The sequence below is a fragment of the Chenopodium album genome, chromosome 2 (assembly GCF_948465745.1).
Source record: "Chenopodium album chromosome 2, dcCheAlbu1.1, whole genome shotgun sequence".
Lineage (NCBI taxonomy): Eukaryota > Viridiplantae > Streptophyta > Magnoliopsida > Caryophyllales > Amaranthaceae > Chenopodium > Chenopodium album.
In genome coordinates this window covers 11,265,242-11,285,331 of record NC_137835.1, presented here as the reverse complement: position 1 = coordinate 11,285,331, position 20,090 = coordinate 11,265,242, and the positions used below count along the sequence as shown (strand labels likewise).

The following is a 20,090-nucleotide window of genomic DNA, read 5'->3' as shown; positions in this document are numbered from 1 at the left end:
AATTTCTTAAAACACACACAATTGTCCAAGAAAACTTGACTTATTGATTTAACATGAACCTAGTTTAATTCATGAGTCACTTATACAATCTTAATTCATGAGTCACTTATACAATCTTTTACTAAAGAGCCTATACTTAGGCCCCGTTCTCTTCACCTTAATTTTGCTGAACTGAAATTATTTTTGTTGAACTGAAATTATTTTTACTGAACTGAAATTATTTTTGTTGAACTGAAATTATTTTTTACTGATTTTCTATTATAATTCTTCTTTAATAAAACTGAATTTTGCTGAGCTGAACTTATTTATAATGAACTGAAATTATTTTTACTGAACTGAAATTAACTTTACTAAATAGAACTTATGTTTACTGAACTGAAATTATTTTTGCTTAATATTATTCTTTTTAAGGTGAAGAGAACAGGGTCTTAGTCACATATCTCTATTATAAAAGACTATAAAACCAACAAATAGTTCATCTCTTCTATTAAGAAAAGTAACCAAGTGTTCCTTTGCATACATCGATAATAAACTCGTAACAAGTAGTATAATAGTATGTGGTATAATTATTCATCTAAAGTACGGTCTTAATTCGAGTAGTAGAAGGAAGCAAAAACAGAAAAAGCTAGCCGGCCACCACAGTTGTTGATTCGTCCTTAATTATATCATATGATCTATGTTTAATTCTCCGTATATTATAATACAAGTATTAGCTTAATTATATCATATGTATGTACTACGTTAAGCCCTATGAATTAATGAATATGAGTTTACTTACTTCTGAAAATTGTACGAGTAGTTTTTTTTCCCCCTTGATCAACCAATTGAAAGGATGCTCATCTTACAAGGTAATTTGATCACTAAAAATTACTTGAAAAGTACATACAATTTGTAATAATATAAAGAGGAATGTATTTGATAATAACAGTGGGCATAATAAATAATGTAATAACTTGAAAAGTGGTATGTACAATTTGTATTAACTTAAACTGTTAATGTATTTGATAATATTAGTGGCCATTAACAAAGTAATTAAGCTAATAACCAAATTACCAAAATACCCTTCCATGCAGTCTATAAATAACCAAGACATGCAGCTCTTGAATCACATCCAAAACAACCAAACACATTCACATACATTCTCCCTTGAATCAAAACCCTAAACAAAGCTAGCCAAATCAAAGAAAAATGGCCTCCAAATCCGGCGTCGTTTTCATGATGCTTAACCTAGCCTTGTTTGCATTTGTGTCAGCCAATGCTGCAACTTGCCCTGACCTGAATGTGTGTCTTGAGGTTGCCAATGGATTAGTGAGTGTCCAATTTGGTAGCCAAACAAGGACTGAATGTTGTCAACTCATTCACGGTATAGCCGATGCTGATCTTGCTCTATGCCTTTGCACTAGCCTCAAATACACTCCTCTCGGAAGCACCCTTGGTGGCCTCCTTAACTCCCTTCTTGGTGGTCTCCTTGGTGGCCTTACTGGCAGTAACCTCATTAACAAGGAGCTTGTCGCCGTCGTTAATGCCTGTGGATATAACAATCCTACCCAGTACTCGTGTCCCGCCGTCTATTGATCTGATCTACCAAGTAATAGTCTCTCATCTACCAAGTTATTGTCCTAACTTGGTCAGAAAGTTTACCTAGTAACATTTATCGTTTCGTTTTATTATGAATAAATCTGCTATTATGGGATTTCAATATGACTATTGATAATAGTATGATATATTGTACTCAACATCTAGCTATAGTTTCGATTGTTGTAATTGGAATATGAAAGAATGAAAGTTATATGTGTTTGAGTTACGGGGTATGTTTTTATACTATATATGCTGATTTCAAATTAGACCTATACATACATATATAGCTGTGATTTATCTTACATAATCGTTTTAACATATATCTAGATTGAAGATTTTACAAGACATGTTAATTTCTACGCAAATGAGCACAAGAGTATTGTGCAAAATGAGTTCACAACGCATATTATGATGCGTGCACTGAATGCACTATCTAATTTGCACTACACAAATTAAACACTAGTCTTAAGTCATAACAAGACATGACATTTTATAGGCACTATCAGGTTGGAACCTGTTACATCATGACATCTTACATATTAAATCAGATAAAATATTTTTTATGCTGACTAAAAGGATCAGATGAAAAATTAAATGTCGTAGTGAAATACATCTTAAGCAGAAAAGAAATAGAAAAATGAAAATTTCACCACGATTGCTTATTGATGTTTTTGATGTTAAATTACACATACTCCGATCTCTCCATGTTTTAATAAGTGTTATACAACAAAGGGAGTAATAAAACAATAATACCAATGCAAATCGATCCTTAATCTCCACACTTTCTGGTTGTCTCCCCAACACAAGCAAACCGGCATCTCCAACGAAGCAAACCTATAGTTGGTTGTTACCCAACTTATTTAGTGCTCTTCCGAAAATATTGTCTTCCTAAACAAGTCATGATCATGTAAGTTTATTGTTGCTACTTGCTATACATGAAAATAGTATGAACAAGAAAGATATTCTCGATTTTACGTAAAGATTTAGGTATCTAGAAAACATTCCATAGTTTGATTAGCATGGAAAACAATTTTCCCAAAGTGAAAAAAATCTTTCAATTTATAGATGATTCATTCCACATTTCCACCAGCTCATGAGATATAATTTAACATTTCCATATGTAAATGATATGATTTAAATAGGCGCAATCCTTTATGATTACATTCACACTATAGTGCCAAACATTTGGCTACAATAAATACACAGTAATAATCGGCTTCTTCTACAAGTATACATCAATTCATCATCTATTAAACACCAATATACCCATGAGTTTTAAGGTCTTAAATAGTCCTCAATAGTTAAAAGGAAATATTCCAACAAAACTTGAGAACAGGAAAATGCACCAAATGTTTTGCAATTCATCAAATGATTTGGGTTTTCTCTTAGTAGAGATAATAAACATAAGTCATTTGGTGAATTGCAAATGCAATTGGTGCAAATTCCTAAAATGAAGGCTCACGTACGATTCATAACGATACAACAACGTGTAACAGGGTAAGTAATTTTATTTTTGGTGTTTCAACCGGTTCACCCTTAGGGCTAATCCGGATTCAGGGATTAGTTCTCGGTGGTTAGGTTCCAGTCCCCTCCCGATTGTTGGGATGGGAGATCGAACTTGACTCCTCGCTCCCTACCAAGTGTAGTGCCAATCACTACTGCACCTGGGGGTGTCTAGGTTAGGGGTTGTTAGGGAAGGAAACTATTCATAGGGTGGGCCCGTGGTGGTGTCTTCGCTTTTGGATGGGATTTTTGCTAAAAAAAAGATTAAAATCAAAATTTTTTTAAGAGTAATGAGCCTTTAAGACTGCATATAAGCTAAAGATGGCCATGGGCCGTACTGACACATGGGCGGCACGAGCCCGGCACGATTTCGACACGGCACGGCACAACGGCCCACTTGTGGGCCGTGCCATGATTAATTTTCTGAAAAATTGGCACGACATGGCATGGGCACGATGGGCGGCACAGTCGTCGACCCGTGGGTCGGCACGCCGGTACGGCCCGCCGCAGGCACGTATTTATTATTATTATTATTATTATTATTATTATTATTATTATTATTTGCTAAATTAGTTATATAAACTTAATTAAATTAAGGTTGTTCAAAAAATAAATATATTAACATTAACATAAACATAAATTAACAAAATTATTTATATAAATTTAAGTTGTTCAAAAAAAATTATATATCGATGTTTTTAATATATATATAAATATATAAGGGTTGGCACGCAGCCCGGCACGACACGGCCTGACACGAGCCCCACCTAGGAACGCCCAGGAACGACCCGTGACGACCCGGCCCGGCACGATGTCCATCTTTAATATAATCATTAAATACACTCTTAAAATTGTAATTTCTCCGCCCGCGAAAGAATGATCCTTTTCGGCAGTTTTCGCGGGTATTAATAAAATGAAAAAGATAAGAGTAACAAAACATTAGAAAGTGAAATTCACATGGGGTTCGCAAAAAAGTAGAAAGGGTGATAAAAGTACATGGAGAAGCAAAATTTACATGGGGAAACTAACTTTGTACAAGTATTGTTGTAAATTGGAGAGTATTTTATTGCAAATGGGATGATCATTTTGGGACTAGATTTAGGCCATAAGGGTCATTCTTTCATGGACGCAGGGAGTATAAGATTAGGAATTCATGACAAAACACATGTAAATTAGTGTAATAAGTGTTTTCATAAAAAAAAACTACTAATCATGTTGTGACACATGTAACTATTAACTTATTAAGTTAAATTCTAATTTTAACAAATATATATCAATGGTCACTATGTTTTAGAATAATCAAAAGGTCGTTTTATTTTTAACAATTTTTCCTAAAACTTATTGTGTATTGAAGTAAACCGGATCTTGGCGTAGTATAATATACATATAGATTAGTACATATGGACTTGCAGAAAATCTAGAAAAACCTATAGATCACTTATGATTCATTTGTAGAAAATTCCTGTAGACTATATAGATTATATTATTTTAATAATTGAATTGCGTGTCTCAATTTGTTGTGGTTACATTCACACCATTATGAACTCTCCACCTCCATCATCAGTATTCCAATTATTCCTGGAAAAAATCTTCCTTCCTCTATTGATTTACCGGAGAAGGAAACTCAACCTCCACCATCTCAATCTCTGCTAATGGTCAGCAATCTTTCTTCACCACCACCATCCCCACTTTTAACTCTAGGGTTAACAAAATATGGTGCAATCGCGACTACACTGATGATATCAACCACGCGTCAGAACTTGGGTCCTTTTGCTCCGACCCTCAATCTACTGCCGGAGAAGCCATTGGTGTCCCTTGCATTGCTTCCCCCGGTAGTGTTGCAAAAGCATCTTCTTTCCAGGGAGGAATTTCCTAATGTCAAAACTTTGATAGACCCATTATTGAGAAAGGAGGAGGGAAAATCACTTCCAAAGAGGGAAATTCTCGATTCATTTCCAATTCTAAAAAGAATGTTAGTAACTCCCTTACAACTCGTAACTCGAGTCTTCGACATGGGAGTTCCAAATCGTCGTTTAGCGCTGTTCTTCTCCAAGGAGAAAGTGGTGGGGACTCAAATTTGGGTAACTTATCTTAACCCTTTAAAGAGTTATCAAGAAGCGCATGTGTTACTAACTACGATAAGATTGGAGGATTTTGGGCCGATGAATCTAATGGAACATTGGAGGGATTGGGAGAGCTTCTTTCTTCTCGACCACTCAATTTAGGCCCGAATGTTAGAGGTTCTTTCAGGGATGAGTTGTGGCGCATGCAAGGCATATTATGGATACGTACCATCCAAATGTGTTCATTTTCCTTGAAAATAAAGCTTTGGCTATGCGTGCAAGGCAAGTTATGCTACAACTTGGTTTTTCGGATCACTAGGGGAGGTATTTGAGTTTTCTGGAAAAGAAACGTCGATCTGCTTATTTTCACCTTTGAAGATCATACTATTCATGCTTTATTCCATTTTAGGAATGACAAGCCTAATGTTCTTGTATTCAGCATGCATGCTCCTTCTATTCCAAATGCTAGGCATGCAATCTGGAGAAATATGAGAGAATTTGTCCCATAGGAGCAAATCCCCTGGCTTTTTCTAGGTGATTTTAATGAGGTTACTAATTAAGGGGAGAAGTTGGGGGCCGTGATTTAAAACAAGGTCAGTGTAAAGAGTTCATTGAATTACTGAAGAAGTGGGCTTGGTGGATTAGGGTTTCATGGAAACCCTTTCACTTGGACAAATGCTATAGAGAGAATTGATTTAATTCAACAGCGTCTTGATCGTGCAGTAGGTAATCTTTCTTAGCTTGATGCTTTTCCACATACTAAGGTACACTATCTCCCTCGTACTTATTCTGATCATTGCCCTATTTTTTTTTATGTTTTCAACTCTAAAGCCCTAGACCTATACATACATATATAGTTGTGATTTATCTTACATAATCGTTTTAACATATATCTAGATTGAAGATTTTACAAGACATGTTAATTTCTACGCAAATGAGCACAAGAGTATTGTGCAAAATGAGTTCACAACGCATATTATGATGCATGCACTGAATGCACTATCTAATTTGCACTACAGAAATTAAACACTAGTCTTAAGTCATAACAAGACATGACATTTTATAGGCACTATCAGGTTGGAACCTGTTACATCATGACATCTTACATATTAAATCAGATAAAATATTTTTTATGATGACTAAAAGGATCAGATGAAAAATTAAATGTCGTAGTGAAATACATCTTAAGCAGAAAAGAAATGGAAAAATGAAAATTTCACCACGATTGCTTATTGATGTTTTTAATGTTAAATTACACATACTCCGATCTCTCCATGTTTTAATAAGTGTTACACTGCGAAGGGAGTAATAAAACAATAACACCAATGCAAATCGATCCTTAATCTCCATACTTTCTGCTCGTCTCCCCAACACAAGCAAACCGGCATGCCTAACGAAGCAAACCTACAGTTGGTTGTTACCCAAATTATTTAGTGCTTTTCCAAAAATATTTTCTTCCTAAACAAGTCCTGATCATGTTAATTTATTGTTGCTACTTGCTATACATGAATGTAAAATAGTATGAACAAGAAAGATATTCTCGATCTTACGTAAAGATTTAGGTATCTACTGTTTTGATGGAAAATATTCCATCGTTTGATTAGCATGGAAAACAATTTTCCCAAAAGTGAAAAGATCTTTCAATTTATAGATGATTCATTCTACATTTCCTCCAGCTCATGAGATCTAATTTACCATTTCCATATGTAAATGATTTGATTTAATAGGCGCAATCCTTTACGATTACATTCACACTATAGTGCAAAACATTTGGCTATAAATACACAGTAATAATCAGCTTCTTCTACAATTATACATCAATTCATCATCTATTAAACACCAATATACCCATGAGTTTTAAGGTCTTAAATAGTCCCCAATAGTTAAAAGGGAATATTCCAACAAAATTTGAGAATAGGAAAATGCACCAAATGTTTTGCAATTCATCAAATGATTTGGGTTTTCTCTTAATTAGTAGAGATAATAAACATAAGTCATTTGGTGAATTGCAAATGCAATTGGTGCAAATTCCTAAAATGAAGGCTCAAGTATGGTTCACAACGATACAACTACGTGTAACGGGGTAAGGAATTTTTTTTTATGGTGTTTCACCCGATTTACCCTTAGGGCTAATCCGGATTCGGGGATCAGTTCTCGGTGGTTAGGTTCCAGTCCCCTCCTGATTGTTGGGATGGGAGATCGAACCTGAGTCCTCGCTCCCTACCAAGTGTAGCCCCAATCACCACTGCACCAACATCCAATTGGTGGGGTAAGTAATTTTTCCATCCCAATTAAATACTAGTCTTATGTGAGAGTTAAGGATTGCTTCGTTGGTCAAAGTAAAGATTTCCTCCTCGCATTATTCCGGAAAGGCCTATCTCCTCTCTCTAAAGCCCTATTCTCCATCGTTGAGTATTATAGGGTCATTCTTCGGTTTTTCTCTATTTTTGTTTGTTTTAGGTTTATGATAATTTTCCTCTTTTAGGAATCCCTCGAAAAAAAAGGGTTTTTATTCTTTTTTTTTAGAAAAGTTTTCTACTTCAAACAAATAAGACTTTCTACATACAATAGAGAAAAAGTGAAGAGAAAAAAAAAAAAAAAACCCAGACCCTTTATAAAAAATTGCCGAAAATAAGACAATTTATGGGAGGTCTTCTACCAATAAAACGACCTTTGAATTATTCGAAAATAAAACAACCTTTTAACATACATTTGCTCAAAAAAGAACAAAAAATTGATAGCCTATATAAAAGGCTAATACCGGAACCGTGTTGCATTGTGATTGATTATGATTTTTTTTTAAAAAAAAATTTAAAACAATTTACTTTTCTACAAAATTGATTTTTAATTAAAAAAAAAAATACTCCCTCTATTCCTTATGGCCAATTTTAAGTCTCAAAATTATAGTTCCATTTACTTTTTTCAAGTACCATTAATATTAATAGGGTGTCTAGGTTAGGGGCTGTTAGGGAAGGAAACTATTCCTACGGTGGGCCCATGGGGGTGTCTGCGCTTTTGGATGGGATTTTTGCTACAAAAAGATTAAAATCAATTTTTTAAGAGTAGTGAGCCTTTAAGGCTGCATACAAGCTAAAGATGGCCATGGGCCGTGCCGGCACATGGGCGACACGGGCCCAGCACGATTTCGAAACGGCTCGGCATGACACGACCACCGGCACGGCACGACGGCCAACTTTTAGGTCGTGGGCCGTGCCATGAACAAAATTTTGAAATATTGGCACGACACAGGCACGGTGGGCGGCACGGTCGTCGGCCCGTGGGTCGACACACCGTCACGGCCCGCCAGGCATGTATTTATTATTATTATTATTATTATTATTATTATTATTATTATTATTATTATTATTATTATTATTATTATTATTATTATTATTGTTTTTTGCTAAATTGATAAAATTATTAATATAAACTTAATTAAATTAAGGTTGTTAAAAAAATATATTAACATTAACATAAACATAAATTAATAAAATTATTTATATAAATTTAAGTTGTTAAAAAAAAATTATATATCGATTTTTTTTTAATATATATATATATATATATATATATAAAGGTTGGCACGCAGCCCGACATGGCACGGCCGCCAGGCACGTGGGTCGTACCGTGCCGTGGGCCGGGTTGTGCCAAAACTTGGCACGGCGCTATACAGCCCGCTGGGAATCCGGCACGGCACTAGCCCCACCTAGGCACGGCCCGGCCCGGCACGATGTCCATCTTTAATATAAGCATTAAATACACTCTTAAAAATTGTAATTTCTCCGCCCTCGAAAGAACGATCCTTTTGGGCTGTTTTTGCGGGTATTAATAAAGTGAAAAAGATAAGAGTAAAAAAACATTGGAAAGTGAAATTCACATGGGGTTCGCAAAAAAGTAGAAAGAGTAATAAAAGTACATGGAAAAGAAAATTTTACATGGGGAAACTAACTTTGTACAAGTATTGTTGTAAATTGGAGAGTATTTTATTACAAATAGGATTATCATTTGGGACTAGATTTAGGCCATAAGGGTCATTCTTTCATGGACGCAAGGAGTATAAGGTTAGGATTTCATGACAAAACACATGTAAATTAGTGTAATAAGTGTGTTTTTATATAAAAAAATATAAAAAAAAACTACTAATCATATTGTGACACATGTCACTATTAACTTATTAAGTTAAATTCTAATTTGAACAAATTTATATATCAAAGTTCACTTTATATTAGAATAATCAAAAGGTCATTTAATTTTTGAAATACCATCCAAAAATCGTTTTATTTTTGACAAATTTTCCTAAAACTTATTGTGTATTAAAGTAAACCGGATCTTGGCATAGTATAATATACATATAAATTAGTGCATACGGACTTGTAGAAAATTTAGAAAAACCTATAGATCACTTATGATTCATTTGTAGAAAATCCCTGTAGGATGTATAGAATATATTATTTTAATAATTGAGTTGGGTGTCTCAATTTGTTATGGTTACATTCACACCATTATGGACTCTCTACCTCCATCATCAGTATTCCGATCATTCGTGGAAAAAATCTTCCTTCCTCTATTGACTTACCGGAGAAAGAAAACTCAATCTCCATTTGCAAATGGTAAGCAATCCCTCGTCACCACCACCATCCCCTCTTGTAACTCTGGGGATGCCAAATTATGGTGCAATCGTGACTACACTGATGAAATCAGCCACGCGTCAGAACTTGGGTCCTTTTGCTCCGACCTTCAATCTACTGCTGGAGAAGCCATTGGTGCCCCCTGCATTGCTTCCTCCAATAGTGTTGCGAAATCATCTTCCGGCCAGGGAGGAATTTCCCAATGTCAAAACTTTGATAGACCCATTATTGAGAAAGGAGGAGGGAAAATCACTTCCAAAGAGGGAAATTCTTGATTCATTTCCAATTCTAAAAAAAATGTTAGTAACTCCCTTGCAATTTGTAACTCGAGGATTCGACATGGGAGTTCTAAATCGTCGTATAGCTCTGTTCTTCACAAAGGAGAAAGTAGTGGGGACTCAAATTTGGGTAACTTATCTTAACCCTCCAAAGAGTTATCAGGAAACGCATGTGTTACTAACTACGATAAGATTGGAGGATTTGGGGTCGATGAATTTAATAGAACATTGGAGGGATTGAGAGAGCTTCTTTCTTCCCGACCACTCAATTTAGGCCCGAATAAGGTGCTGAAGGTCACCTTGCAATGTCCACTTTCGAACCTTAAAATGAAAATCATAATGTGGAATGTTAGAGGTGCTGTCAGGGATGAGTTGTGGCGCATGAGAGGTGTATTATGGATATGTACCATCCAAATGTGTTCATTTTTCTCGTAAATAAAGCTCCGGCTATGCGTGTTAGGAAAGTTATGCTACAACTTGGTTTTTCGGATCACTAAGGGAGGTATTTAGGTTTTCTGGAAAGGAAACGTCGATCTGCTTATTATCACCTTTGAAGATCATACTATAATACTATTCATGCTTTATTCCATTTTAGGAATGACAAGCCTAATGTTCTTGTTTTCGGCATGCATGCTCCTTCTATTACAAATGCTAGGCATGCAATCTGGAGAAATTAAATATGAGAGAATCTGTTCCACCAGAGCAAATCCCCTGGCTTTTTCAAGGTGATTTTAATGAGGTTACCAATCAAGGGGAGAAGTCGGGGGCCGTGATTTTAAACAAGGTCAGTGTAAAGAATTCATTAAATTTACTGAAGAAGTGGGCTTGGTGGATTAGGGTTTCATGGAAACCCTTTCACTTGGACAAATGCTATTGAGGGAATTGATTTAATTCAACAGCGTCTTGATCTTGTGGTGGGTAATCTTACTTAGCTAAATGCTTTTCCACATACTAAGGTACACCATCTCCCTCGTACCTATTCTGATCATTGCCCTATTTTTGTTGATGTTTTCAACTCTAAAGCCTTTCACTTGGACAAATGCTATTGAGGGAATTGATTAATTCAACAGCGTCTTGATCTTGTGGTGGGTAATCTTACTTAGCTAAATGCTTTTCCACATACTAAGGTACACCATCTCCCTCGTACCTATTCTGATCATTGCCCTATTTTTGTTGATGTTTTCAACTCTAAAGCCCTAGATCCTTATCCTTTGCGGTGTAAAGAGGTTTTGTTAGAGCATCCTGATTTTAGTGATTTTTTGCTTGGCAATTGGAATGAGCAAAATAATTCTTTGCAAAATAATATTTTTGGAAGTCTTAGTTCATTTAAAGAAAAAAAAAATTGGCTTGTTTAGATGGTATTAAGATTTATTTAGCTAAGAATTATTCTCATTTTCTTCTTAAATTAGAGAAAAATCTTTTACAAGATTTAGATTCTATATACAGAAAGGAGAGAATCATTTGGACGCAAAAAGCGGGGATTAATTGGCGAAAATATAGTGATTATAATACTAAATATTTCCATATTTTGACTAAGATTATAAAATCTAAAAGGAAGATTTTCGCTCTAAAAGATAATTCTAGGAATTGGGTTTATGATGATCTTAAATTGAAAGATATGGCCATTGATTTTTTTAGAGATATCTTTTCGACAAAGTTAAAAGAGAATATTGGTAATTCTTCCTTCAACCCTAATTTTCGGCTTTCTTCCAATGAAAGTTCTAGGATTTGCAAAATTCCCTCTTTTGATGAAGTTAAAGAATGCCTTTTTCGTATGGATCCTATAAAATGCCCAGGCCGGATGGTATCCTGCCTAAATTTTTCAATGGGATAATATGGGAGATTATATATTTGATTTTGTTAGGTCTTGTTTAACTGATAATTGTATTCCTTCGAGCATCAAACAGCCTTTTATCTCCCTTAATCCTAAGGTTGATGATCCTTCTCATATCTCTGAGTTTAGGCCAATTGGGCTTTGCAATAAAATTTACAAATTAATTACCAATAAAAGCTCATTTCGGATAAACTTAAACCTTTTCTTAACAAGCTCATTAATCCTCTACAATCTAGTTTAATTAAGGGTCAAGGTATAGAAGGTAATGTGATTGTTATTAAGGAGATAGCCCATTTGTTCAATAAGGCGGCTAAGAAAGGAAAACATTGTTGCTTTAAAACTTGATCTTTCTAAGGCTTACGATAGTCTCGAATGGAGCTTTATTGAGGATACTCTTACTGCCTTTAATTTTACCTCTTCGATCATTAAGCTCATTTTGTCTTGTATTACCACTCCAAGAATCTCGGTTCTTTGGAATGGAGAAATTACTAAGGAGTTCAATCCCTCTCGTGGAATTAGGCAAGGCGGTCCCATGTCTTCAAATTCGTACATTTTTGTTCTGTGTCTTGAGAGGATCTCTAATATTGTTGAAGCTAGTGTCAATGATAAGAGGTGGAAACCGATTAAGATTTCTAGAAACATTAACATCTAGCATATTTATATGTTAACGATGTTTTTCTATTTGGTCATGCTTCCTCAAGTAATATTAAGGAAATAGTGGACATTTTAAATAGGTTTGAGGATTTATCTGGTTTTCGTATTAATCTTGCTAAATCTTCTCTAATCTTTCCTACCAAGATGAATCATTCGATAAGGACCAGTCTTAGTGAGCAGTTTAATCTCAGATATTCTGCCTCCTTTGGTATATAACATCGCTCCCCTTTTACTAAGCATCGCTCGCATTTTTTTAGGATTTTCCATTTTTACTTCTATCAAATAAATACCCACGACTCACTCTGATCCACGGCACTCACAACTCTCATACTTCACTCTCATACCCTCATTCACTCTTATTTTATCTCTCTAAAAAAAATTAAGTAAAATCAGGGGGGAAAAAAAGCCACAACATTGATCACAACAACAATAAAAGTACTAATACTAATTACTCAATTATTCACAAAATTAATAATAATCATAATAAAATAATAATAATAATCATAATAATAATAATAATAATAATAATACAAATATTAAAATAATAAATTTGATTAATTAATCAATTCAAAAAAAAAAAAAAAACAAAACAAAACAAAACTACATACATCCGCCCAAAAATTTAGGATCCACCTAGGTGGATCCACTTAAAATTTTCGGAACCTCCAAGGAAGATCCGGAAATTTTAGCCGGATGTGGGAGATCCGCCTAAAATTTCCGGGTCTTCCTTGGTGGATTCGGAAATTCTAAGTGGATCCTAATTTTTTAGACGAATGTTTTATTTCAAATTTTTTAGAAAAGTACGACGACTTACAGAATCCTCTGACAAAACTTTTGGTGTCCGAACGTTGTCGCCATCCATCGTCCTAAACCCGTCTCTAATGCTTAATAATTTTTATTTAAAAAAAAAACTCGGATTTTTGGTGGTAGATCGAATGTGGTGGGGTCGGATGTGGTAGCTAGTGTCAGGATTTTTTTTTACCACGTGGTAATAAGTGGAGGGGTCGGGAAGATATCATACCATTATACACTACAACTTACACAAAGGGTACCGTCCATCCATGTCAAAAAGGGAGCGTTAGAATGTAAAATGGGAGCGACGTTTAACATCTCACTAGACTTAAGGGAGCCCACTATCTTTCTCTTGTTGATAAGACCATGAGCAGAATAAGAGGTGGCAGTGTAAACATCTTAATCTGGCTGGTAGGAACACTCTTGTCAAAGCTGTTTTGAGCTGTTACCCTGTCTATCATATGAAAACTAACTTGCTACCTGTATATGTTATTAGTTCCATTGAAAAAAATGCAGAAAATTCTTATTGAATAAAGTGGATAATGCTCTTTACTCTCCTAGAATTAGATGGGGTCATGTTACTAAACCTATGGAAATTAGAGAGTTAGGTATTAGAAGACTTAAAGAGTGGAATGTTGCTTTCATGCCAAAGTTAAGATGGACTTTGCTTAATAGGCATGACAAATTGTGAGTTCAATTTTTTAATGATAAATATTCAAGGAATGCTACTTGGTTTTATTGTTATCCCCATCACTCTCAATCCCCATTTCGGAAGGATATTTTGAAAGGAAGACATCTTCTTGCTTCGGGTCCTAAAATTTGTATTGGCAATGGGAAAACAACCTCACTTTGGTATCATCATTGGGTGGGTGATAAGTCTATTTTATCTTTATTTGGATCATGATGTTCCCAATGCTAAGGCTCAATGGTTTGTTTATCATATAATTAGGGATGGTAATTTAATTAAGGATTCCTAAATTTGGTAAGATGAACGATTTTATTACTTGGTCTCTTTTGAATAATGGAGTTTTTAGTATTAAATCAGCTTATCATCATTTAATTAAGGATAATTGCGTCACTTATTTGTTTTGTAATTCCTAGAAAAGTAGTATATGGAGAATTCAAGCTCCCTCTAAATACAAAATGTTGCTTTGGAACTGTATTCACTCTATTCACCCTATGGCTCAAAAAATCAGTCTTTTCTTGCCTTTGGTTAGCCTGAGTTGTGCTGGGTGTGGTATGTATGAAGAGTGCCATATTCACCTTTTTCGAGATTGCTTCTCTTCTCATATATTCTATGAAATGACATCTTTGCTAAGATTAGAACTCCTTGTGGTTTTAATTTTAATGAATTTATGAATCTTGACTGGAATGATTGGTACGGTTGAAATATAATCTTGGTTTTGACTTTCACTGGAAAATGGTTTTTGGGGTGGCTTTTTGGCACTTATGGAGAAATAGGAATATCACTTTATTTGAGAAATTGTTCCATGCTCATGCTATTTTTCTAGATTTCACAATGATTATAGCTGCACTAACTTGCTATTACTGGATAAAGGGAAATGGTTAGCTTCTACTTCGAATGCTGCTCCCCATTCTGCTGTTATTCCCTCCACTGTTGTGAGTGCTAGTTCCTCTGATTTTGCTTTCCTTGCTATTGTTTTCTCCCTTTGTGATGATGGTTCTGCTACTAGTGCTTTTTTTCTGTCTTCAAAAAACTCCTCTCTTACTATTCCTTAGAGCAACAGTGTATTCCTCCTCCTTCTAGGTTTAAAAGAATCCACACTGATGGTTCTTAGAGGATTATCAATGTTGCTGCGGATGGAGGGGTTATTCGAATGAAGATGGGTCCTTTTTTGGGGGTTTCTCCATCAATTATAATGCAGTTTCTGCTTTGGCATCAGAGTTATATGCTATTAGAGATGCTTAAGCTATGGCTGATGCTTTTGAAGTGAAGAAAATGGACCTTTTATTGATGTTATTTCCATTAAGGTGATGTGTGACACCTTAGATCCTAATGTTCACCATCTTCTTGCTTCCCAATCAATGATACTGCTACTAGCATTAAGAAACTTGAGGATGTGGAGATTAAGCATATTCGAAGGGATCTCAATGTCATTGCTCACGAGTTGGCTGAAATTGCTAATGATATGTGTATTGGCCATAGGACCTATTACATTGTCCTAGATTATGTACGTCAATACCCTTTATGAAAAGGAGATGGGCGTTCCTTCTATTGTTGATTGATTTCGCCACCCACCTCCAGCTTAGATGTTTCTTTTGTGTTGCTTATGAGTGACTTTGTTTTCTAGTTATGTTTTATTACCCCTTGTTTTTAAGTTAAAATTGTTGGCTCTTTGTTTGGGGTGGCTATCTTTTGATTACCTTCATCAATTTTTCGTGTAAAATTTTCGATGTAAGGATAATCCTCTAATATATCTATCTTCCTTTGTTGTGTTAAAAAAAAACATTCACAGCTCTTTGTTTGGGGTGGCTATCTTTTGATTACCTTCATCAATTTTTCGTGTAAAATTTTCGATGTAAGGATAATCCTCTAATATATCTATCTTCCTTTGTTGTGTTAAAAAAAAAACATTCACACCATTAAGTCAAACATTTGGCTGCTATAAATGCAAAGAACTGCTTATCATCTAGAATGAGCTGACAACATTCGGTCCTTGTTTGGCTATAACATAATAACATTCACACTATTAAGCCAACTTTTCGGTTAAATTGGTCATTTAACATGATTTCAAGAGCTAATCTCATCCACCCAGCTTAGACTTTCAATTGGAATATTACTCATTAATGTTTTAAATGTTAATATGTTATACTCTGTACTACTCATGTAATTAACCAATAACACCAAACTGATCCTTAAGGTCCTTTTTGGTCGGGTTGGAATGTTGGATTCTTATGTTTGCTTCTAAAAATTAAATAAGATTTGATAGGAAATGAAGGAAAACGAAACGAAAGCTACCTTCACAAAATCTTCCCTATCCTTTCTTCCCAAAATTGAAAAGAAAGAATAAATCTATCAAGCTTAATATTAGTTTACCCTTCTCTTTCCATCCTTTTCTTTCCTTTCCATTTCTTCCTTTATTTTCCCTTCCTTTCCTTACTAATATTCAACCGAATAAAGCGAACCTACGATTGGTTGTAACCCAATTAGTTAGTGCTCTTCCAATCATATTGTACTTCTTCCTAAATCATTGACTTTTAATTTATTTGTTGCTATACACATGAATGTAAAATATTATGGAACAAAAAAAAGATATTTTTGGACTTTAGTAAGAATTTAGAGTCATGTTTATTTTGACGGAAAACGTTTTCTCCCTTAACATTTTAATTTCTATTATTTGGTTAGAAAAGTATGGAAAACTATTTTCACAAAAGTGAAAAATGATATTTTTCAATTATAGATAGATTCATTCCACATTTCCATCACCAGTTCATGAGATCTAACATTTCCATATATGTACGTGTACATGATTTGATTCAAATAGGCGCATTCCTTTATGATTACATTCACATTAGAAAGTCAAACATTTGACTACTATAAATACATACTAATCAACTTCTTGTAACATACAAGTAATCATCAATTCATCATCTATAAAACACCAATATATACCCATAAATTTTAAGATCTTAAATCGTCCTCAATGCATGGTCAAATCTAAGGAATTATTCCAAAAAATTATTAAAAAAAAAAAAAAAAAAAAAAAAAAAAAAAAAAAAAAAAACATAAGTCAGTTGGTGTCTTTTGGAAGGAAGCGGCCTTTAAGTTTAAGTAAGGCTCGGGCGATGTATTGCCTCCATATATTGCTTTTAATCATGTTGGATAATGGTTTCCACCAGTTAGTTACCTCTCTAAAAGCTCAGGTAACCTTTATTACCCTCCTAAAAAAACAAAAACAAAAAACCATTTAAGTGATTTCATTCCATGTTTAAACCAAACGAATGAAAAGATAACTGTTAAATAATTCTTTTCCTTTTCTTTATTTATTTCTTTTCCACTTCATTTCTAATATTCATACCAAATGACCCCTTAGGCCTTAGTGTTTTTTTTTTTTTTTTTTTTTTTTTTTTTTTTTTTTTTTTTTTTTTTTTTAACGGGAAGTAATAATATCAATAAATAATAGCCATACGGCATCTACAATAATAAAAATCTGTAAACCACAAATTTAGAGAAAATCATAACTTTTACAATCAAAATCATAACTAATTTTCATATTTGGCATAGCTCATACTCCACCGCTTCAAGCTTGACGCGAGCAATGATTTTCGATGTCTTAGCATCTTTGCAAGTTGAGACCTCCGCAATCTGCGCTGATGTTTTGATTAACCAGTTGATGACAAATCCCATAACCATAGGAATCCAAACCACCTTCCCAATTATTATAAGAACCTAAAAATAAAATTCCCATCCATAGATGAGAATCAAAATCCCAGAAAATTGGGACAGACTCTCACAGATGGAGAGAACAAAACAAAACAAAACGTAAAGCAAAACAAAAAACTAAATTGAATTAAAGAAAAAGAGTCGGAAATAGTCTAATTTGAAAATTAGACTATTTCCGGCCTAAACGACCAAGAAAACTAAAACCCTAGAGGAGAGAGAAGAGAGAAGAGAGAAGAGAGAATCAATCGCTGAGAGTATAAAACAAGTTTAGGCCTTAGTGTTTTGTTCATGTGAAATTATGCATTTTTTTTATTTCCTATGATGATCTGACTCAAGTTATTTCATTTGTGTAAGATTTTTTTTTTTTTTTTTTTTTTTCCTTTTAACCCTAGACTTATACCTCAAGCCTATGAGGTAAAAAATTGCAAGAGAAGGTAGTGATGTAAAACTGATACCAAATCTTTATGATACAGTTTATATCCACTTTGCAACTCTGATTCAACCATATCATCAATTTAAACTTTAGCTTAAGTTAATTTTTTGACATGGTATCAAGAGACAAGAGGTAGTGTGGTAATAAGATCATATTACATGTTTAAATCTTATTCAACCCATTTCTCATTTTCAAAGTGGAGAATTTAGCTTTTCATATGAGGAGTGTTGTACTTCCTCCATTCTGTTAATATTGCAACAAGGAGAAAATTACGCATCCTAAAACACATTTTATATACTAAATATCTATAATTGTGTAAGAGTAAAAATTATAAAAAGTTGATATTGTGAAAGTATTATATGAGACAAATACAACAAGATCTCTCTTAACTATATTTTGCTTAACGTATAACTCATATTATATGGTCAAACAAGAGTGATGAATAGTGCAAAAAGTCCATTGTTGCAATATTAATAGAACGAAGGAAGTATTAATTTTAACCAACAACTTTAAATTTTTTGGTTGAGTTGTTATATATTTTGAATAATTTCATATTCGACTCTTAATGTGTACTAAAATAAAAGAAGTATGATCTAAAATTCGAGAATATTTATACATTCATACTCTAAGTCAATAGCACTATGCATAATATATTCAAGAAGACATATACTAGCATAAAACATTAAAGATTATTATTCATTAATTCATACTCCAATGACAACATACGAAATTGAGGTGATCCTCAAAGGAGCAAATCAATAACGTAAAAGTACATATTACATGACTAATAGCTAGATTATGATAAGTTCAGTATATGATATAATCATAAGGTATACTGAAATCCTAAACTAGCTAATTTATTCTTACACAAAATGACCAAGTTAGGACATGGTAAGGGATATATTTGAAAACTTTAGAGAGTAAGCTAGCTAGAGTAGTTCATACCACCCTTGAATTGGCTAGCTAGTAATAAGCATATCGTATCGATCATTAAACGGGGCACTTGTATTGAGTAGGATTGTTGAATCCACAAGCATTAACGATGGTGAAAAGCTCCTTGTTAAGGAGGTCATTGCCAGTAAGCCCCCCAAGGCCACCAAGGACACCGCCAAGGGTGTTAAGGAGGCCACCAAGGGTGCTTCCTAGAAGAGTGTTTTTAAGGCTAGTGCAAAGGCATAGACCAAGGTCAGCATCGGCTATACCGTGAATGAGTTCACAACATTCGGTCCTTGTTTGGCCACCAAATTGGGCAGTCACCAAATCATTGGCAATGCTGACACACGCATTTAGGTCAGGGCAAGTAGCGGCATTAGTTGACACAAAAGCAAAGATGGCTAGGTTAACCATCATAAAGGCAACGGCGGATTTGGAGGCCATTTTTGATGATTCTTGAATTTGGAGGGCTAATAAGGGTTTTGATTATGCTTAAGCTAAGGATTAGAGAGAATGTGTTTGTTGGTTTGGGATGTGATGGAAGAGCTTCACTGCATGGCTATTTATAGATTGCATGGAAGGGTAATTTGGTAATTTTGGTACTGACTGTAAATTACTTAAATATTGTCTAATTATAAATTATTATTACTACGTACTATCCAAGTACATGCTTCGCGTTAGAGAGCAAATTAAGGTATATATAAACCTTGCAAATTGAGTTTCCTTTAATTTAGATTGCTGATTAAGAATCTAGTAAGCTCATAGGACTTCACGCACATATGTATTTGCGCAAATACTTTCATCGTAATATTTTAATCAACATGTATTCTTTTTAGAGAAGTTCGTTGCAAGTTACTTAATTGTAACATTATTGTTTTTAGGTTATGGTCTCTCAATCTCACCCCTTCAATATACGTCTACTTATTTATTTTTGGGATTTTTGTTATAAACTACCTAGTAAAAGACCTTTTTTGTGAGAAACTATTTTA

At 34.3% G+C, this 20,090-nt stretch overlaps 1 protein-coding gene across 1 annotated transcript; it reads right to left on the bottom strand.

Moving 5' to 3' along the window:
- Positions 1–19,158: 19,158 nt before the first annotated feature.
- On the bottom strand, positions 19,159–19,545 carry LOC145568411 (putative lipid-binding protein AIR1B). The gene has a single exon (XM_081627839.1). It carries the CDS (start codon positions 19,543–19,545, stop codon positions 19,159–19,161), a length of 387 nt encoding a protein of 128 aa, XP_081483965.1.
- Positions 19,546–20,090: the final 545 nt, after the last annotated feature.

Coding starts and splice junctions, on each gene's coding strand:
- LOC145568411 (XM_081627839.1), bottom strand. CDS start 19,545: ATGGCCTCCAAATCCGCCGTTGCCTTTATGATGGTTAACCTAGCCATC.